The sequence below is a fragment of the Gasterosteus aculeatus genome, chromosome 4 (assembly GCF_964276395.1).
Source record: "Gasterosteus aculeatus chromosome 4, fGasAcu3.hap1.1, whole genome shotgun sequence".
NCBI lineage: Eukaryota > Metazoa > Chordata > Actinopteri > Perciformes > Gasterosteidae > Gasterosteus > Gasterosteus aculeatus.
In genome coordinates, this window is record NC_135691.1 from 21,497,622 (window position 1) to 21,520,612 (window position 22,991).

Sequence of the window (22,991 nt, forward strand, 5' to 3'; positions counted from 1 at the left end):
AAAGTACAAGTAGATGTTGTGTGGACAGTGTTGGCCTTCCCTGTGCTACTAAACCATGGCATGCACTCATCGTCGGCTTATTGTGCTGTTGGACCACCTGAGTCCATTCTTCTGATTACCTTCCCCAAGTTGTTGCAGGCAGGAACGAGCGCTATCCAGGACGATTGACAATGACGCGACAAGTGACAGTAGACACACACGGCTTAAATACACCAGGGAGGTGCAGGTGATTGGACACAGGTGGAAACAATCAGACAATCACAGACGATGACAGGACAAGGCAGGAAGTGAAGTTACCCAGGGAAACAAGAAGCAGAAAACTACAAAATAAGACAGGAAATAAAACCACACCGTGACACAAAGAAGTGAGCCACTTCATGACAATCTTAGTACAAGTTCTTTCCTTCATGAATATACTGTATATGTTCTCCCAGTTGTATTGGTGTAGAGTCCTCAAACATTTCATTAAATAAAAGCTCAAGAAACTCCCAACCAACTTCTTCCGTCTCAACCTGGTGTTTTATGAATGGGAACTTCTGTAATTCCTTTAATGCTGCGTGTGTGCGTGTGTGTGTGTGTGTGTGTGTATTGTCTGTTTCCAGGCTGGACCGATGAGGTTGTGCCTCCAATCTCACAGTCTGGTGTATACAGTATGCATGTGAGAAGACTCTCCACCTGTTGTGGCAGAGGGAGAGTGTGTGTGTGGGAATGAGAGGCAGCTGTGCCCCTAATAACCCCCAGCCCCCCCACCCGCCTTCCCCAACACCCACACACAATACACGGACCCCATTGCCACCACCTCCTAACCCGTGAGGCTAAAGAGATCGACGATATCATCTTACCCACATGCCCCCCTCAAGAGCTGGGACTAAGTGCTCTTATTGCTGACACACGCACACACACACACACACACCGCCGGGCAAAAAGCAACTGGATCGGTCCCGGAGGAATGCGGCTCATGTGTGGCATGGCGGGCTTTCCTCTAAATGCTCTTCTGGGGTCTATTCGGTCTATTTAAGTCTCACAGGGTCATGATGTCCGTCTTCAGATTATGAAGTAACTCCAGTACCAAACTCAACTTCCACTTAAAATAGTGCTACACACCGATTTAGCATCGCAATCCTGTGAAGTTGAAAAATAGATTTAGAAGAACTATTGACAAGAGTCTGGTTTTTGTCTTAATGTTTTGCATATTTTAACAGAAAATCTGAAAGACCAAGCAAAATGAATGTTGATTTCCATCCAATATCCAATTAATCTAATAAGAGTTGGTTTTATAGAGAGAAGCAGCAGCTGGTGCCAATTCTCCATAATTTCAAAATAAAAAAAATGATATGATGATCTAGTGGGTATGTCCCCTTCTTCCAGCTCACAGACGTCTAACTATCGATAACTCAACCAACGAGTGAAAAAGCAACATATTATTAAATGTAATCGGTCCGCTGGTCAGCTGGAGTCCTCTTTTTGACCGTGCGCATAGAGCTGACAACAGTAGAAACCCTAATGAGAAACGGTATCCATGAAGGCTGTTATTCATTTCACACTGAGAGACGCTCATGTCCGTATATCCCGAATTAGGAAAACCCCTAACTGGACCTATTCAAGCATAGAAAAAAGCTAAATCAGTCGACCTGTCTGTCAGCAGGAATCCTAAAACATTCTAAAAAGAATTGGTCCACTGATTCAAACCAGTGTCATTAGCTTGCGACATTCTGGCCCGGGACATCAGACACCAGAGGAGTGGAATGCATGGAGTGGGGTGTACCTGGACTGCATCTCCTGCGTCCTGGGGCCGCCGGCGGTCGGGGCGCCGCTGCTGGTCTGCTGGCTGAGCTCCACCAGGGACTGGTAGTACTGCTGCTGCTGCTGCTGCTGCTGCTTGTAGCGCGACAGGATAAAGAAGAGGCCCAGGATGCTCTTCAGGTTGCCATTCCTGATCTCTGTGGGGACGAGAGCGGGAGGGAAGCGTCAGTGTTATGCAGTGAAGCCCCCACCTTTGGTTCCACCTGTACATGGTCTTTACCCTGCATGGAACAAATACATTTTCTTGGTGTGAAGCCATTTCTGAGGGTGAAATAATGCATGAGCTTTTTTTTTCTTCATCTGTCTGGAAACCAAAGCAGTGTCCAGTGACGCTAACAATATTTTCCAAACCCTTTACTGTAAAGTAAACATATATTTTTAAAAAGCCACTTGGGGATAGAGCTCAAGTGCAGCTGCTGTGCAGCAGGAATAATATTGTTATTAGAGTCATTATACAATAGCTTTGACTGGAGGAGATACCAATGTACAGTATGTAATATGCAGAGGTACAGCATAGAGTGTACAGCACAAGGTAACACTGTGTAGGCCACAGCTCATGAGGAGAAAAAGATGTCATAGATTCCGGTCTAAGGTGTCTGCTTCCACGCAGCTGGTTCCTTTTCGTATGGGAACTGCTGGACTGGTGTTTAACTGGCTGGCGTCCGGTGTGAGGGCAACTCTGGGGCCAAGCCCACCAAAATATACAACGGCCATTACATTTTGGCATTTGCCACGAAATGAATAACTGATCATGTTTTTTCACAGGTGCAGCGGAGGGGGGGGGGGGGTGAAAACGCATCCAGAAGGCGCAGAGGCGGAAGGATTGATTGCTATGGCTAATGCACCCACTTGTGAAATGGAGTTTTTTGGATGAAAACCCTCAGTGGGAACTGGCGCACGCAGGGACAACGGAGGCTGACGCAGGGCTTTTTTTCGCTCCGTCTGGCGAGGCTCAGACGTTCTCCCCGGCTACAGTGTGCCATCTGCAGGCGGGGAAAGTTGGAGGCGATTAATCTCACTGGGGTTTTGATTATTTTCTTGCTTCTCCAACGCCCAGAGGCAATCGTTTATACTGAGCGAAAGAGAGTCCGAACAGCAGCGTTTTGCCGATTCAGCTGCCCCGGAGGAGGGTGGGGGGGGTGCTTTGGCACTTTGGCACCGAAAAACGAGGAACAAAGCGGCCTGCTCCTTCCTGCAAAAGGGAAGCTGCCGTGTAAGGTCAGGGGCAGAATTCTCTGCCGTTATAAAGCAGGATGTACATTCTGAATGGATTTCTGAATTTCAGTTCTGCTCGTCATCGGGTCAGAGCAGCGTCAGTGTATCGGCTCAAACTGCATTGTGGATCTTTCACAAGGCGTCACCTTGTGGCGAGTTGTGACAGAGAATAAGGAGTGGGTGCCATTCTTCTGAGACTAAGAAAGGACATTGCTGGGGAACTCTTCCTGCCCTGAGCGGAGCGGGGCGATGTAGAGGACACGCGTTTCTGCTTGGCACTCGCTCAAAATGTGGAGGCCATTGAAAGTGTTTGCAGTGGATTTATTATATATCATTTTTTTATTATTTGGAGTCATCTCATTAGTCACAGAGGACTTTGAAGGAGGAGAAGGAAAGGCTCTAAGACGGATCAGTAGTAGGAAGAAGAGGAAAAATGCTGTGTGAGCATGACTACATAGTTTGTAGTTTATTTTTAGTCCCTACCTACTTTACTCAGCCTTTCTTGGGTGTAATCCCCAGACATATACACCATATTGCCCTTGCTGGTTGTGTCCTTGCTTCCTCCAATACCCTTGGCTTGCTTTGTTTTAATGTAAAAATGCAAAAAACGTGCAGTGTGCTCCCTGGGTGACCCCAGCAGCATGGCCCTAATGAAATCAGACCCACTTAAAAAAGGAAATGGACCCACTGAGGAAAAGCAGGAGGAACTTAAGTGTTGAGCAGGTCGCCCTCTGGTTCTACAACCAATGAGAAGCTGTTCTCATCTGGTGAGATCCTTCACTGGAAAGAGGCTTTAATAACCTGCTGGGAGGACCTCTTACTCTAACCCATTGTCAGTTGCAGGAAATGTGCGTTTTGGAGATTTACACCTGGTTTTTAATGCTGGTAACAGAAATTCCTGAGGATAATTATCACAATTCCTTTTTTTACAGTCACACTTACGGCCGTAATGTACTTGTCGAAAGCTTGGTTTCACAAGGATGACTTCTCTGTAGGGTTACTCCAAAAACAGCTAACCTCCCTAATTAGGAGGTTAGGGGCCATCCATTGGCTACAATAGGGACGGGATGATGACTTTTCTGCTCCTTTGAATCAAAGGTGTCAGAGACGAAGGGCGCTGACCAAGTAACATTATTTGTTGACATTTAGAGATACACGTTTTTCACTGGACAGAAACTAATTTGATCTTGAGTATAGCATATAGTATTAAAATATGGCAGATGTTGCTTCATTGAACATCACACAGAAGCTCCTCGCATGCCGTGAAAAAAACCCGGACTGATTGGATTTGATTTGATTGATTTGGATTGATTTAGCATATTCTAGGCAAATGCCACATTAAGTGTAAAACTATCAAACTGTCACAACTGAAGAATCACAGAATCCTGCGTGGGAGCTTTTTTTATCCTCCTACAATCCACTCTGATACACTCTTGAGAATGTTGAGAAATGGGCTTCAACCAGCTTTTTCACCGACATATTTGGTCCTGTGGAGAAATGGTCGGCGGCGCTGGGGCAGAACGGGTTTATCCGGGGCTAGAGATACAACAGCGAGTCCTTCGTGTGCTGTTGATTTGGTTAACTTCAATCAGGCACGTCGTATATCCGTCTTACCTTCTGCCGAGAGCCCTTGCACATTCACTCCTCTGGCGTCCAGGAAACTGAGGCAGGCGTCCACATTCTCGATCTGCGGAGGGAGATGGAACACAGTCAGCTCAAGGGACGGACACGAGGAGAATGCGGCGATACTTTACATTCCGCCAACCCAAATGTCTCGGGGCTTCGAAAAGGACAGTGACCGTCACCCGCCCATAAAGCCCACCATTGTGTGGCTGTCGCCCGACCCCCAGAGCTCCACCCTGAGCCTCGGCAGCGTGGCATACTGACTGCTGTGTGTCGCCACCTACACACAGCCTGCTTTTTCATGTCTCACTCATGCACACAAATACATATACACACACAGAAAAACAATGTAGACATCTAGATAGAAACACAGGTCGTGTGGGTCAGCGCGGCTTTGCCAGCGTAGTCAACATGTGACCTCTGCAGCCGGGTTTCAGTTTCACAAAGTTCCACCGAGGGGATTTTGAGCATTCGTCGAGGGCGGCCTGAGGGTTGCTTCATTAGCATGTCGGCCAGCCGCCAGGGCCCCCCACAGGAGCTCTTTTATGACAAGGTCAAGGGTCGGAGCGCTGTCGGTCGGCGCAGCGTGCCAGGGCCACACAAAGGGCAGACAACCAGCGGGCAATGATGATTCATTGAGCAGTGACTCAGCTCGCTCTCTCTGTGGATCAAATGCTCTCTCACTTAGCGACTTAGCAGCACGATCCAAGCACAAGCATTGATGGAAAGACGTTCGCTGGAAAGTTCTCTCTCCAAACTGTTCTACTATCACGACAAATCGTTTGACTTGATTTTCTCCCACTCAACAAGAAAAATGAGCATCACATCACAGGGCAGGAAGAGAGTTTTCATTGAGCGGCTTATCGATGGCCAAAAAACAACACAAACCAATGGGTGAAGAGTCAATGGTGTCAACATGCTGCCGCAGAGAAGACAGAGCAGAAAATAAGGCCAACTGAGTATTACAGTCGCTACGAACACTTTGCAATACATCTATAATTTGATATTTTTCATCCTTTTTATGACCATTCCACAGGAAAGATCACTGGTTCACGTGCTTTCTTCCAGCACCTACTGGCACACGGCGCGATGCAACCACATCCTCGGAGAAGCTACGCTGCAGATGGAGTTCTTTATTCAAAGGCGCCCAGACACGTTGCTGCAGAACAGCTCGTCCCCTCTATGACACTTTTTACTGATGAATGGGGAGCCCCTGTGGGACAAGAAGTCCGACACAAACTCCCTCCATCTGCCTGACACCCCTCCCTCCTCGCATGTGGGCCTCTGCATTCCCACACAACCAGACGCTGACACATGTGTGTGTGCGACCGGGTGCTAGGTTTGTTTGATTATCCCACGGTGACTTTCAGAAGTACGCATGTTCGGAGAGCCATGTGCCGAGCAGCGCTTTGTTAGGGCTCATTACGCCGCTCTTAATTAGACCGAGCCCCGGGACGACGTGGGATGCAGGAGGTTTTCAAAGTGAAACCTCCTGCCAAACATGCATGCGGTTTATGGATAATGTGTAATCGACAATATTTGCACAATAAATGCCATTTTCATCAAGGGACTCCTCAATTAGGCTCAGTCAGTTTGTATGCTAACATCAAACTTGCTGAAGACGGTCGCATCTGTTCCGCAGGCAGCGTGTGTGTGTGTGTGTTTGAAGGCTGCTTAAAGAGCCGATAAAGACAAAAAAAGGAGTGAACTCATGACGGGTAAATCTCTGCACTTGGAGACAGGCGTCTGTCCGCGGGCGCGCAGACTTTGCCGTCGAGGCTTCCAACAAAGCTTTTAGACGCAAAACCGCCGTTTGTTTTTAGTCTCCGAAATGACGTGAATGGGCGGAATGATGATTGAAGGCGTCGATGACGGCCGGGCATCAATGTCCCGCAGGGTTTCTGGCCATGTTTAACTACTCGTTTGGTGGGCACTCTGGCTTTGCGGCATCCACCTCGGGTAAACCGACATCGTTTATTTTTCCAACGCGGGCTGGCATCAGACGGATCCACGCGAAGCCATTAAAAGCAATTTGGAAAAGGGCATTTTGATGAGGCGCCAAATCACAAGTGCACATTTTTTTGATAGGTACCAAGAGGAATGGTGGTGGTTTAGGGGGGTTTAGTGAATGTCACGGTTCTACTGACGAAGGCATCAGAGCGGACAAATGTGTTATGGCTGGGAGAAGAGCCTGAATCTCTGCCTCAACCTGCGCTCTGGAGTCCCTGATGAGTTCAAAACTAAAATCAAGCTCAAAAATTCTGTGAATGGCCCACGGACCGGTGTTTGGGGACCTCTGCTTTAGTGCATTGGGATTCTCACTTTGCTTCCGGTAAGAAGCCAGACTTGGTGAGACACAAGCTCAAATGGTGGCTACATCTGCGTGTGCAGCTCAACGTTCCTGTTACCTTGTGAAAGGTGTCTCTGGGTCTCTGCCAACATATTAAGTGACTGATGCATCAAGCTATCCCTTAACTACAAGTGTCAAATAGAAATGGGCCAACACCATAACTACCGTTTCCTATGAAGGACTGAAAACAACCTCCTTCAGGACGGGGCTGGAAAACCAGGCGTTAATTGAGGGGTTTCAGTCCAGAATAATTCAAATTGAGCGGAAAAAAATAAATCTCCAAAATACAGATGACTTGAGCTTTGTAAACAAAGCAAATTTGGGTTGAGGCGGTGGACTAGTTTTTCCTTCCGATGTGTCGCTGTCTGTATTTATTATTCATTGAAAATCTCATCGTGGTGGAACCTGAATCAGCGGTGGGGCTGTTGGAGGCTGCACGTAGACAGGCAGGGCAGCAGGCAGCTGATTGGCCTCTTTAGCATCTCTGTCTTTTGCCTCGGGCAGAAGTCAAAGTGAGGGGAGGAGTTTTGCCTCAGAAAGCCTGCATCAACGTTTGCTTGCTCTTCTTCCGATCAGTGCACCTGGTACAATGTTGACAGGATGAATGCACGTTATTTTGCTCCTGTTAATCCTCACGGCGCTGCACGCCCAATGAGGCAGAGCTCATCACTCACGCTGAGGCGACACATTACTGGGATGCCTCTTATAGCCGGAGTAGACTTTATTAATCATTGGCGTCGAGCGGAGCTGCTCTGAAAGCCAAACATTTACACGCAGACAAAGCCAAGTCCCTCTGCTCACTGCAGCTGAGTTGCGGCCCGTAGGTTTTGAAAATGAGTTATTTACCGAGCTGTCCCCCCCCGTGTGTAGAGTACCTCATTGACGGTTAGTTTTATTGCAGTTTTGTTTGCAACTTTCCTTCAAAACTCTAATTCAACTAATCCAAAATACAAGAAATGTATTTGTGCTAGACAATAAATTCAACTAGCAACCTCTCCGTGAAAACATATTCTACTAGAAGTTATATTCTACTAATTCTACAGACATTTTATAACTTATACTGTACTTTTATAGCAAATTAATTAATTAATTTATTTATTGGGTGTTGAAATTTTAAAATATTAGTATTACACTATAAATAATATATTTGAATTTGAAGTTTGTTACTCACCGACAAACAATTAGTCACAAGATGCAGTTTTGGCTTAAGAGGGGCGTCATCACGTGTCTTAACCAATGAGAGCATTGGGGGACGGGCCTAAGAATGCTTAGAATGAACCTCAGCAGAAAAGAACTTACGCAGAGATTTGTATTTGAAATCTCTTCAACGGCGGAGTTGATAGAACAGAAGTTATTAATAACCTGCATCACTGAAAATGTGTTTTTTTTTGTTTGTTTTACTGAGATTCTCCAAAGGAAACATCCGTCACAGACTATGTCCTTAGTGCTGGATCACTCGACTCCAATAGAGACACATGCTGCTGAACATAGATTATATGACAGACTGTCATTCTGCTCCCTGATCAAAGAAACATGTTAATGCTCTTACCTGTTACGAAAAAAAAGGATACAGATTTATGAATGTTAACATGCCTGTTTGTGTGATTATGTTATTATTGTGGAGGGTACCTTGTCTTGTTAAAGAGAGCATCAAACTTTGATGCCCAGAAGGTGGAAAATAGCTTTGTTTTTATAATTAATTTGAGAATAAGAATATTTTAACTGTTACCATGTAAAGAAAATTCTGAACCTTATTTGTTTAATGTACACAATGTAAATCACTACTCTTTAGTAAATAATAGAATTTTGCATTTTAAAATGTGATTAAATGCATGAATCTATAAAAACTGTAATTGTTGCCCAGCACTAATTTATATTCCTTCTGTGTATTTTTATATGTATATTGTCTGTTATTGATGGTCGCTGCCATTGGTTGACTGAGGGCCACCAAACAAATTTCTGTAGTATCACTATGATGAAAATAAAAACCTTTTATCTTATCAACCGTTTTCTAGAAAACTAAGTGTCATCACGGGACTTTGGTACATTGGTTTATTGTGTGTATCTACAGTTGATACGACAGCTGCGTCGTTCCTGATTCCAAAACCGACACTAGAAGGTATTGACCAAGCGGAGGTATTTGACTTGTTCTTTTTCTTTTCCCACGAAGAGCAAAGAAGGACACTACACTCATTTCACCACCTCTGCCACCTTTCCTCCACTCTACTCCCCAGAGTGTCTCTCCCCCAACACTGCTCTATCGCCCTGAATGCATCCCAAAAAGTCAGACAGCTAGTGGCAGGCGGCGAATCAGAATGGAGCTTTACGGCGGATGATGGCCTGAGGGGCGGCTGGATCCTCATAATTTGGGGATCATCGCTCATCACGTCAAGAGCCAAAGGAAAGAAACATTTTTCCACCGGAGACGGCACAGGAACTGTGTTATGCAATATTAATCACAATGGCGGCCCACATAATTCCAAACCCTGAGTGAAATCTTTCACGGCCCAGTGCTGACAATCTGTCTTCCCTCAAATCTATCCAAGAGTGGCAATTGCTCATTTTTAGAAATCCCATGAGAGTAAAAACTCACGCTGAACCTCCTGAATCCAGATCGAACTGGCCTGCTCGGGCTGACAAAGACCATGTTTGCTTTCATGGCAGCCCAAGTGTTATGAAACTGAATGCTATAAAACTCTCTAGACTGCAAGAAAACCGAACTGAGGCGATTCGATTCAAGTAGCCAGAGACAAAACAACCCGTCGCAGATTTTTATCACATCATGCCTCATATTTGCGTAAACACAACACTCATTTTCTTTCGGGATTACACTGGCTGTGACGTTGTCAGTTCTTTAAGAAGCTGCCGCACTAGCTCAGTCAGCACATGAACACGCATGATGTACAATGGACGGCCTGCGCAAGGCGACACAGGCGTATATCTGCGGATGTGTCAGTGACATATACTGGTTGAATTTCAAATGTTTACAGCACCAAATAACTTGGGAGGGCCTCCGCGTGGCTTTGCTCATCTGCTGCACAGACGGTGAGGGGTTGTGAGGAGTGTGGGGGGTTCACACGTGTGTGTTAGACAGTCAAACAACCGTGTCTCATGTTTCAACATGTCACCTGGGCTTAACCTTTTCACTGCAACAGTCAGAGCTCGGGACCCCTTCTGTTCATGGTTCAACGCCTGCAAAACACATTACACTGGCAATGAGGCAAACTTGTGTCGGTTGAATAAAAAGTTGAGCCAGAGCAGCATCACTGTCTGGGGTAAATTAGTTAGTTTTTTTGTATAGCCTAAACTACTGCATGGATCAATGTTCCATGCTCTGAGCAAATTCTCATAAAGTCTGTGCTGCAAGGTAAAGTAAACAATGAAGTTTGCTGTTTGGGCATCACAGGACGTCTTGATGTTGTTGTTAGGGGAAACCTGACCGGTCCAAGACTTTTTTAAAGCATGTGATCCTACGATAGCAAAAGGATGAAAGTGTCACCGCAAATATTAACATGTTGACCCACTTATGGACATGAAAAAGTCACTATGCAGAGGACTGAGCGGCAGATGTTTCCCTGAGGGGGGGGACTCTGCTGTGTCACGTACGCACTGTTACAGTCTGTGTAGGTAGACATCACCAATGTGATGGATAGTATTACTGTTGACAGGTGACAAATTAGGCTGTCAGCCCTTGTCTGGGGGGGGGGCTGCTTCTCCCAACGGGGTCAGCGGTGTTGAGCTTCTAGCTCTGGAGGGGGCCTGTGTGTTAACCTGCTGACCAGCGCTGATGCACAACCTCTCTAACCTACTGCATCTCATGGCAGCTGCTTACGGCGTGTGGAGCTCAAAGTGCAAAGAGCTATGAGGTGTCGTGACAGCTGACAGGAGCAACAGGTCACACGTTAACTGCAGAGAACCTGTAATGCTACTGATGGAGGCTAACACGGGGGGGGGGTGGGCTGTATCAGCCAACATACAAGAGAAGGAGACGATACAGTATGCTTATTTCTAACACGCAGGGGATTTGTAAAAAAGACAGATTCATACTTTATTGGCTGTAAGTGAGAAGAGGTTCAGAATAGTAAAGACAGACTGCAGCTGGTCACAGTCCAACGGATCAGAGGTTACCGCTTTAACAAGCCAGCAGAACACACACGTCTTAATACAATACAATAAAAAGTAGACAAACTAGAGGGAGCAGCAACAAAAAAAGTTCGGAGTCTGGGAGAGAGGTTTTAGCAGCTGCTGAGGCAAGTCCTGGGTACTGCCTGTAGACATCCTCACTCGTGGCATCACGCATTCATCCCGCCCCCCCCTTTCAACGGACGTCGCAGTTATACGAAACATGCTGACACAAGACAGCTTGCTCTTTGACTGTGTACTGTGCTGGCAGCAGGACAAGCGTGCGTCGGTCAGATACACGGACGCATCGAGCTCCTTTTCAAAATGTCGAGAAAATATAAAGACGGATAAACCCCAACTCTTCCCGTTGAAACAATATGCTGATGATTTTGATTGCGTTTGTTATGCAATATCAAAGGAAAACAAATTATTAAAGACAAGATTCTCTCAAGCAGCTCTCTTTAACATCTGGCAGATAAATTAGGAGAGTGCATGTTCCTTCATCTGATTAAAGGTGCTTTGATCAATCGGCAAAAATGCATTGGAAATAGTTTGATCATTGGTCTCCACAAAGGCCGGTCAGGAAGGAATCTCCGAAGCCTCTTTCACAGTCCACTCAGCCTGGGAGCGTTTTGCTGTTATTCCGCCCCACTGATCCAGTAACTCCACTAACTCCAGAGAAAGATATCTGGCCCAATGCTCCACTGTGCTCATCATCTGCTAATCACTACCCTCGCCTGGGAAGGAAATCTGTTCTTGGAAACAACAATGGTTTTCCATCTGACTAGGGATTTGAACTAAAAAAAAACGTCAGTTCACAAACGTACCGCTCTTCCATCACTGTGTCCCGACTGTGAGCAAGAGGAGAGAATGAATGATACTCTCCCTGCACAGCCATAGCGTCAGCCGTCCAATTGGGCCATCTGCCTCTGCACTTTGTCGGCCACTGGCTGCCAATCGCTGGGCAGGCACAATGACATCGGGGACGGTTCAGAAGCCCACAGTTCCCACCATCCGCTTGTCTGCGTGCATGCAGACGGACCGGCATTCATTATGGGCGAGTAGCCTGACAGCCGGGGATGGTGTACTCAAATCAACGGACTGAGGAAGAGTGTCACACAGAGGAGAGTTAGTTTGGCCTCGCAGGAACCCAGGCCCGGGACTCCAATTAGGAGGACAGGATTAATTAAAGGCTGAGATGAATGTCCAGCTGCACTGATGATGAAGCATTAGGACAGTGAGGATGATACTGCTGAGTGGCTCGGCCCATTTGTTCTCTCATCTGGCTGGTGTGCAGGCTGCCAACAGATGGGGCCCAGATGAGACCCGGGAACCCAGAGACTATTCGACCTCACACTTCTACTACCACAATACTGAACGCCTTTTCTAGTTTTAATTTCAGTTTAGTTGCTTTAAATCACTTTTCTGATTCCATTAGGTTTGTGGAGTCACTGACTATGGAACCACTTTGGTTCAGACTAAAATATCTCAACAACTTATTGCTAGTTATAAAATGTCAGCATGCTAACACATTAAATTAAGATGTTGTAGAGGGTAAATAGTACAGCTGTGGAACATCAGCATGTTGATATAGCTAATATTAGCATTCAATTCAAAAGGCTGCTGAGCATGAATACAGCATCATAGACAGCTAGCATAGCGCTGACCACTCTTGGCTCACCAGTTGAATGCCCACAGCCATAAACTGTATGAAAGAAGTGGACGTAGCCACCATGACATCACCCATTGGATTGTGGAGTACAGATTTTAAGCTTTCAGTTTTGCATTGTTGGCCATTGCCATCATGATTTTGGCTGTCACCTTCTCGTTGAAAAAAATATGTGATGCAGTAAAATTGGTCAAATTGTATCACACTTTCACACAAACGCTCCCTCACCGTGAAACAAGAGTCAACGAAATGAAATGATGAATTCCAACTGCATTGGGCGAGAGCCAATAATCGATCAAAGTATGATTCACAACATACTTTTCAAATCCAATACCACAAATGAGAAGCAGCGATAAACAGTTGTCTCTAAAACGTTGAGATGTGTGATGTAATCTCTGGGCCTCGTTCTGGTGACAGATGTTGCATCCGTGCATCTTTGCATTCATGGAACATTTTGACAGTGTTTTTCCCTGACATCCTTTGCTGAGGTCGCTAGAAAAACACACACACAACCAGAACGCGAAACTGCACAATCATCCGGATTGCAGGGAAGCGCTCCATGGTTTTATAATGATGTCTGTCTGTAATGAGGAGGATTAGTGTTGCGAGGCTTTAATATTTTTCTGCTGAATGGGCCTCTTCTTGGTCCCTCGCCTGCTGCTCTCGTGTTTTAGCACGATTCTTCTGAGGAATTAGGAATTCAAAAAAAAGAAAATCTTTCCCTCCACTCAAAAACCTGGATGTCGGCACAATTCTGGCAGTGAGGTTAAACTGCACATTGGGATGGAGAGACGTTGCAGAGTGCACAGTGCGGTGAGTCAGAAGCTTAGAAGCCTTCACACAAATACTGTGTGAGATCCTCAATCGATTATAGTTTTACATCACATGTATTTAGCTGAAATATGGATCCTAATCCCTTTGATTGCATGTGGAATGTTCACCTAGACAGGATGAGGAGCATAGTGTTAAATATGACAGGGCAAGACATTTAAGGGCAGGCCCATCTGCGTTCTTTTTAAGAAATGTTACAAATGACATAGCCAGCAAAAAGAAAATCAATAGCAGAACTAGTAGGTCGTGAAAGTAAGCTAATCAATAATAATAAAAGAAGTGAATGCTAGCACTAGCTCAGTCAAAGTCAGTTTTGAAAAGATAGAAATGACAGAAAGGGTTAGTTCCAATTTTCTTAAGAGACGTTGCGATATTCTTCTCTGTAGGTGAATTGTTTGGTTTGTAAATGGAGTCTAGTGCCGTTGAAGAGAGCGAAGTAGCGCTTCCAGGCTCTCGTTGCAATGGACTCTCTGGCCGTTAGGTAGAGCAGCTGTAGACGAGGGAAGCAACTGACAGACGGGCCGCCTAACAAACTTAAACTGTGAACTATATTTAGGTTGTATCTCTTCACCTCGTCATGACCGCACTTTCTAATAGGGAACGGCAACACGGAAGTTCCTAGTCTTCTGACACATTATTATTATTATTAGTATTGTGTTATTTTGTGATTGTGCAACTCCAGATGTGACCTGAACAGGTCCATAGCAGTACACGTTGCCGCCCGCGTGCTATTAAGAAGGGCTTGGGCGAATGGCTTCCTGACGCTGCACATAGATGCATACATATGATTCACTGGGAAGACACACCTTAAGGTCAGTCTCCAAAGCAACTTTTTCTCTTCTTTGCACTCTTTTTCTATTATCACAAAGATATACAACAGTAAAAGCAGAATATGCTCAATCCAATGGAAAAAAGACGGAGCAGACAGAGTCACCACTGATTTAAAAACCCCTCCTTCCACACTCCTGTCAGTTCTTACTCTCATCATCTTCACCGGCTCACTTGGCAGGTTTCAGGCCAATCCTTCCTGTGCCGAATATGCGGTCTACGGTTCTACGGTTCTGTGGACGAACCTTGCTCGTCCCAGCAGACGTTGGTTACACACATAAATCCAAAAGAACCTATTCCCCCGAAGCACAAGTGACTTGTGCACACAACGTTTTGTTGTGAGATCGCTGCACAGCTGCTCCAAACTCAAGAAAAACATAAGAAGACCGGAGACCAGAGGTCAGACTCTTCCACATAATGTTCCAATAGCGCAAATGACATCAATATTAGTAGCTATTAATTCATAGTTGAACAGTACTTTGTGGAAGTACCCCATGGGGCCCCTGCAGACAGGGGTGATGGGCTTTGGCCTCAAAGAACTTTACTCTACGTGCCGGATCACGTAGCTTCATCTGATCAGATATCAAAATGAATAGAATACACATGAAATGCTACCATTTGTCACAGTGATAGACGCAACTTTTTGGAGCAAAATAAAGGGAAGTGGATGGATTGTCTGCAGGAGGCAGAAGTCTGTGAGGAGCCGTAAAAAGAACTTTCTTGGCCATTTCTCTCACTGCTTGCTGAAGCAGAGGCCCGTTGGATCACTCCTTTAGGAAATGCTCGGACTTCAGCTGACTTGTGGACCCACTCTCATTGGGAACATCTGGTTTTGGAGAGGAGGAGTGCCTTATATTGGTAGATTATACATAAAAGCTTGCAGATGCCACTGCTGCGCTGGTTTTCGGCTCCTCAGCTCTCAGCAGCCAGCAGCTGCATTGGCCTCAGTCCACTCGCCGGACCGCCAGCGACCCACCACTTAAAAAACATGGCCTTCGGGATCCCGGTTCAATTCCCAAGTGGGGGAAACAAATAAAAATGCATCTGTGGAGGGGAAGTAAATCAGATCTGTCTGCCACTCCGCCACTGACAGCTGCTACTGTGATGTCTCTGAGGCGTTTAAGCTCCAGGTGCCAGTGGCGGGTTTCCAATATTCACAGCTCCAGTTGTCAATATCTGGACAAAAGTTTGAAAAAAGAGTTATACCCAAGCCGGGGGAAAGGGTGTCTGTAAATAACGAAGGTGTTCAAGCCTGTGGGACAAACAAGTCTAGAAAAAACAGTTTTTTTGCACTTGGAGAGCAATACGTTACGTCTTGGTCTCTTTAGGGGTGTTTAGGTTATTCAGCCAAGGAGACAAAAGGCTGCGCTACAGTCCAGTGGACTGAAGGCTCAGACAGAGATTTTTCAATTCTGGCAGATATCCTCTAACCTGCATCACCCGCGTGGATGGGATTTTATAGTGACTTGTGTTCATTTCTGTTCTCTGGTCCCAGTTCATAATAAAACAGTAGACTCATTTTATGTATGACCAAAAACAGAAAGCAGAAAGGTTGTCACTTTATTGTTAATGAGGAATGGGAAAAATCGAGCGGGGCATGAGGGCACAACACTTTAGTTTAGACTCTCTAACTTTAATGTACTTAAGGAAGATCACCACGGTAACCAAATGAATCCCCTATACAGTCCTTATGAAGATGGTCTCTACATGGCGTCCTGACAGTCCACAGTATATCCAGACAGGGTGTCGCGTCTGTTTGTGTGTGTCACATGTGTGGCACCCCCCCGGCCCCCGAACCCATCTGCACCCACGCCGACAACAGAAGTTGCCGCATGTAGCTCCCCCTGAGTCCAGACTCACTTCATGTGACAACAAAGAAATAAATGAATAAATGCTCAAGAGTGTGTCTTTCCACAGCTTGTGTGGAACCAGTGATTTATCTCCTAGTTAGCAAAGCTTTGGGGATACTGGGAAAAGGCGGCTTGAGCCACCCTTCCAGGTATTTCACCGTCCATCCATTTTCTGCTTCTTTAATTCTAACTGAGTGCCTCCATCGCAGCTGCCGGAGGAACTGCGATGGACGAGGGGAAGCAGTTGTAAACCCGTTAATGGGGCTCTGGGGGACAGAATCCTCCGATTCTTCATGGGACGAATTGATTCCTCTACTAATGTCAGGGATGTAAGCAGAAGAGCCGGCCTAGTGGTAGAAATTATAATATGTGTGATGATTAGTAGTTTGTGCGTTATATGAAATTTATTACATTAGTATGTTAGATTATTAACTGCAATATGAAATAAACAATTTATAGACATTAAAGCCATTTAATCACTGTATGTATAACATCCTTCCACAATATAACGTTAAAGCTTGGGGGAGTTAAACGTAATGGTTAAATAAGATTAGATGCTAGATAATATCAATATAATTGATGTAGGTTGTAGGTTGCTTTAGACTTGGACGGCGAATCCTCTATTTCTCAAAATATCATTCCATTCACAGGCCCTTTCACTTTGTAACTTTATTACTTCTGTTAGTTATTCAATTATTTTTGATTTTTAAACTCAAACCAGTTGACTCTTTTTAACTATTGGCCTCCGGCCGTGGCGAGGGGACACAGGAGCAATCCTCTTTGAGGAGTTGAGAACTTATCACACACACTAGGACCAAATACACGATGCAGTGGTGCATAGTGAGCTCTACATGTAACGAACACAGCTCTGAAGAAAGGGGCCCAGCGACACAGTCCTCGCCCAGCGCGCGCCACAGAGCTAAACAGCCTTAGACGTTTTTAATGGAATGAGGGCCGATGCCAGGGCAAAACCGACGCTGCATAAACACTTAGTCGACTCTAGTTAAAGTGAGGGGCAATCATCTACCAGAGACGACAATCAGCGGTTAAGCGGCCCGTCATCTCGTTAAAAACGAGCACGGGGGGAATGACACCGCCAGCACCGCTCGGCCAGATTACACAGATTATTAGTCAGTCATCGCCATCCTACTGAATAATAAATAAATCATGCTTTGAGACCAGAGTGGTTACGATTGGCTGCTCGGAATCGTGGAGTGAAATCAAGAACCACAAGTGGCAAGTTTATTTTTGAGAGAGAAATTTGTAGGTTACATTAAGTAAGCGTGCATGCCAGGCGGGGGAAGAACAATTCAGATTATTTACTTGGAGAAAAGTACAAATCTAGAAATGTAGATAAAAAAATAACCTACTACAAAACTTTCACGCACTCAATCTAATAAGTTCTCAGTTTGCCGGAAAATGGCCCATGTAGGTATTCCGGTGGGCTGTATTAGTGGATTGTTAATACTGATACATCAAATGTATTTTAACAGTGTGGCTGCTCAAGGTGAAACTGATTTGAACTACTCTACATAGTTTGGTAACTTTGCCCAGTTGTTTTCCACTTAGCGGCCAAAGGGCACCAATGACTCTAAAGTCCTTCACCTTTTACTTTTTTTGTCTCTTTGGTGGAACAATAACAACTCATACATCTATAATACGACAAGAAGATGCTGGTTTCTATGAAACCACGAGATAAAAGGATTGCCTGCATAGTGTCTTGGATATTCCCCTTATGTATTCTATTATCTAAATGTGTAGTAATAGCTGTCAAACAAGTGCGGCAGAGTAAAAGGCACAATGTCTGAAATGTAGTAGTAGCAGTAGTACCCTCAGACGTTCCTACAAAAGATTATCCGTCAGTGCGTTAACGATGGATAGTGTTGAATATCAAAGAGTAACACTCACCATTTGCGACTGACTCCTGGGGCTGCCATTGATATCCTCCACCTTCTCATTGGCTGCGGGACGGAGGGAATGAAGAAACAAGATGTTTACCACCGTCCTGTTTAACAAACTTTGCCACGTCCAGTGACTTTGAGTTTAGGGGCACAAATCCAGCAGGAAACCTTTGCTGAGGTTATGTAGGAGCATGTGTGTGTGTCGAGGTGCAGAGCAACGCAGGAAAAGGTCTGGGAGGCAAAGCTGCCTAATTCGTCAGCTGCCGCAGGAGAATTACTGACAGGCCCGCTTGGCCTCATTGTCTGTTAGGGGGTGAGCAGGGAGGGTAAAGTTTCAATCCAGCGGAGAGCGAGAAGAGAGAGAGAGAGAGATGGGGGTAAATGGAGGCGAGAGAGAGAGAGAGGGAGGAGGGAAAGAAAGAGAGAGAGGAGACGTTGGAGAGGACAAGAGAGCAGGGAGACGGGTTGAAAATGCAGATTGGAGGAGACAGACAGCATCTGTGAGAAAGGCAGCATATTTTACGGTGTGTATGTGAGAGTTAGAGTGTGATAAACACAGGGAGAAACTCGAGCAAAGGCAGGGGACGTAAGAAGGAAAATAATGTTCGACAACTGGTGCAGAGAGTTGCTTCAAAATGATTTGTCTCGCTGTGAGTAAAGAGGCAGATTACACCACAAGGTGTATCGCTGTTACAAAGTGTTACCGTATAAGGTTGGTGAAATAAGCGCTGTCCAAAGCTACCGTTTGATTTCCTACGTTTTGCTCCCTCTTGGATATCAGTCTGGTCCAAGGGGAGTGCGTTGATTTCTTTGTGGAACGTGATGTTGCGTCGTTTTTCCTCCTCCACGGGGAGATATTGTAACCATTGACCCGTCAACAACAGTCATAATTTGCAAAAACGCATTTGACTCCTCACCGAGTTGGTTTAAAGCGTTTTTACCAAATGTGACAGAGGTATGGTCCTTTCTCAACCCCTCCACCTGTCGCATCACGCTAACGTGCTCCCGAAGCAACACCATCGATTGGCCCCTTTCCGTCGGTCGGAGATTAGTAACGGCAAGCCATCGAGCGTATGTGTGTGTGTGACTGGGTTCATCTAACAGACAGGGAGTATCATCAGCAGAGGCAGTGTTTTATTATTAGTGCTTTATTACTGCTGATAACACACTGATTTGTTAATATCAACATTGAGACCTGAAGAAATCAGTAAGACAAGATAGGGGCGATAGAATGAAAGATATGACAGCAGATGATAGAGAAAAGACAGGTGTGTGTGTGTGTGTGTGTGTGTGTGTGTGTGTGTGTGTGTGTGTGTGTGTGTGAGAGAGAGAGCTACCTATGATCTGGATGATCTGTGCCAGCAGGACTCCATCGGTGACGTCCTGGCTCAAGTCCTTGATGAGGCGCTGACAGCCAGACCTGGCCAGGTAGTGGTTGGCCCAGTCTGTGTAAATCTGCAACCATAAAACAAGACGTTCTGTCAATGTTTGCGTGAAAAATAGATACAGAGACGAGTACTGTGTGTGTGTGTGTGTGTGTGTGTGTGTGTGTGTGACAAAGTTCTAAAGCTTCAACAATTGGCAGAGATGCCGCTCACTTGCTTTTTGCCACTGGATGCTGTAAAGGAAGGAAAGGCCAATCTTTGCCACTGAAGCTTACAGACTTAAACATTAACATGGATGAATGAGATGGGTGTCAATGTGGCAGTCTGCTGGCAGTAGATGTTAGAAAACACAAAAACAGATGGGTGGACATTGATAAAGCAGAAGAGGAACAAGCTTCAAAAGGGGAACCTTCCTCTAAACGATTGATTATTCTATCCTGATGTCTTAATGGGGAGGTTTGGTGAAACAGGGGCGTCGTCTTTCCCCCGGTGGGCTTGTACACTCGGGCCATGTTCGGACGATCTTTCGTACTGTCATCCAACCTCTCAGCGGCCTATTTGTCCGTCAGCAGAGCCCATGCGATGGACCTCAACAGCTGCTGTGGCTTCCCCGGGCTCCAGAAGATGTGAACCACATCTGGCCCCGCGTGAGCTTGAGGGTCAAAGACTCTGCCACGTCCTCTGTCCCGGCTCCGCTGGCTCAAGCACACCGAAGCAGATTCATTGGCCTGAAAACTCAACCCGATGTGGTGTTTTCCCTCAAATGGCCTTCCTTCCAGACCCCTCTGAATAAGAAGCAGGAACCCCCCTCATGATTCTCCCCTCGTTTGCCTCACGCGACCGTGATTAAAAAGCGCTCTTTCTCTATTTTTTGGAAGAGCTCCTTTGAGCTCTTAAGACTTTTTATCTGATGTGGCTTCCATCGGCCACGTTCTCTAAGACGGCACACAAATAAACACAGGCTAAGGGATTCCACACACACACACACACATGAAAAAACACACACTGGAAATGCAGACCGTATCACGGCAAGTAAACAAACAGGATGGAGAAAGTGGGGAGGAATTGAGAGTACCAAGATGCTGGAGAGCAAGGTCATGGGACGGGGGGTGAAGCGGGGGTTTCCATCTGCTTTGTTGTTTGAGCAGCCACCCCCAGCTGCCCTGCGTCCCTCTCTAGAGGGTGCCAGGGTGAGGCTGAAATCAGCCAAGTCGGGTTGACCTCCAAATGTAGCACTAAAGTTCATAAAACCTCCAGGATGGCGACTGAAAGGGAATGCTAGGAAATTGCGCTTCTGAAATATCAAAATAAATATTTAGCACTTTCCCATATTGGAAACACACTTCAACAAAAAGGGAAAACTCCTCAGCTCTCTGGGAAAAACAGAAAGGGCTTTTGATCAGTTCGGAAGAGGAGGTGGGGAGCGGGCCCGATAACCTGACGGATGAATCCAAGCTGGACAAATTTGTGGTTCAAATAACCAGCTGCCGCTGCATCTGCTGCAGCTCCTGGGGGGACCTGACTCCAATAAACACACATCTCCAGGCTCTGTAACTGCCTGGAGGGAGACAACGCTAGCTTCACAGAAAAGGACAATCACAGGAAAGTAAACTGAAGACACTTTAGAAGAGGGCAGCTTGAAAAAAGAAAAAAAGAGATCACACGATGAAGAACGTTGAGGCACGAGGGCGAAAGTGTAATGTCCTACCTCTAACCCTGACCTGGGACCTTTTGCCCCCCCCCACCATCCCTCTCTGGTACCCTCTTCTCCCACAGCTGCCTCAGACATCAGAAGCAACCCTTCCAATTTCAACCTCCTACACCCGTTGACCTGCCTCTCCTCTCTCTCTCTCTCTCTCTCCCCCAATCTCAGTGGGAGTGGGGGCAGAGCCGGCGCTACCACAGACGCTAAACATCAGCTTCAGCGGCAAACTCCAGCTGGGATGACTGAGGCACCTGACACCATGGAGACGCACATGCTGGATGAGACAACATGCAAATACAATCCGTACAAATATAAACAATCCAGCAGCTGATCATATACAAGCAAGCCAGCGCTTTCACTTGCCCACCCGTTCTGTCTTTCTGCAGAAAGCATCAATCAGCAGAAGTGGGGTCAGTTGACATTATCCTTACTGATGAAGCATCCTCTCCTTTCCTCCTCTGTGCAGATCCCCCCCATCCCTTCCTGCCCCTCTCAGCGCCGCTCACACCGGAGCCGATAAACCGCCTCCAACAGTACTGATCACAATGCAGTGAATACAGCTACGCAGGTGCTATTCGCAGAGGCTGCAGTGGCGCCGTTGAGCCTTTGGGGGGAGCCAGGTAAAAAGGGAAGAGAGAGAGAGAGAGGGAGGGGAGGAGGAAGTCAAAAGAACCCCCTGTGTGTGTCAATGTGCCCCCACTCATAGACTGCTGATGTATAGGCTCTTTAATCAGCGCAGTCTCCCAAATTAAGAGCCTAAATGGTTTCAAGGGGTTTGTGCGTGCACACAATCGCTCAGAGGACGATTAGTGCAATGCTGTTTTCAACCACCATGCGAGACGTCAGGCTTGAAAGACACCCAGACGTGGCACGGCGGGGCGCCACTCGGGTCCGAAAGGTAATTAAAGACGGCATAAAAGCTGCGTTAAACAGAAAACTCAAACAAGTGATGGGCCAGATCGATGCCTGATTCTCCTCCTCCTCCTCCTCAGATCTCTGCCCGGAGAAACCTTCCTCCTCCGGTCGATGGCGGTGAAATCCGCATTCAAGCATCAAACTATTTGAAGGTCACACAACTGCCAGTGTGTCTCACCACGTTGTGGGAGCACCTGGAAGCCATTTTCCCTGCATAGGGATAGTGTCCGACGCGTCTCCGCTCCCTTTAGAAACCATCATTATCTCGTCCTCGCAGTGGGGAAACGAGTTTTCCTTTCAAACCCACCTAATCCTGAGCTAATGGCGGCAGGCAGCTTTCCAACGTGGCCCCACTCCAATTTCACCGGGCGGGGAGTTTACACAGGTCGATATACAAATCACACACTCAAAGTTTCCCTTTGCGGACTGGCGCCAGCGAGGAGGGATCAAGAGTAAGAACACGTGACAGCGTTATCGGCAACAGTTTTTAAAACCTTTTTTTTCAAAATCTGTTCATGGCGATGGACTACAAATCCGGAGGGATGTGAGTGGGACGGGCGGTGGTTGTAAACTGTTTAGTGTTTGGCAACGGATCTGTCCTGTTGTGTTTACGGCCGCAATGAAGGACACTGTGATAAAACACAACAAATGCAACTAAGAGATGGAACGAAGAATGAATGAATGCGACTAAATCGTGGCTTAGGAACACACGCCCATTGACTCAGATTCCTCTTTCCAGAAAGCTCCTTTGACTCCTGAGCCAAAGTCTTACTCACTATTTCCTGAGAGCCTAT

The 22,991-nt window shown here is 46.2% G+C and overlaps 1 protein-coding gene across 18 annotated transcripts in view; it reads right to left on the reverse strand.

The window, feature by feature from the left end:
- The window catches only part of nav3 (neuron navigator 3), a 333,028-nt gene that overhangs the window by 96,289 nt on the left and 213,748 nt on the right, over positions 1-22,991 (reverse strand). For all 18 annotated transcript variants that reach the window (XM_078101055.1, XM_078101049.1, XM_078101047.1 and 15 more), the window contains 4 exons: positions 19,530-19,647; positions 18,200-18,252; positions 4,633-4,705; positions 1,766-1,940 (listed from right to left, as the gene is read on the reverse strand). In XM_078101055.1, coding sequence (XP_077957181.1) covers positions 1,766-1,940; positions 4,633-4,705; positions 18,200-18,252; positions 19,530-19,647 — 419 coding nt within the window. The remainder of the gene's footprint in view (positions 1-1,765; positions 1,941-4,632; positions 4,706-18,199; positions 18,253-19,529; positions 19,648-22,991) is intronic.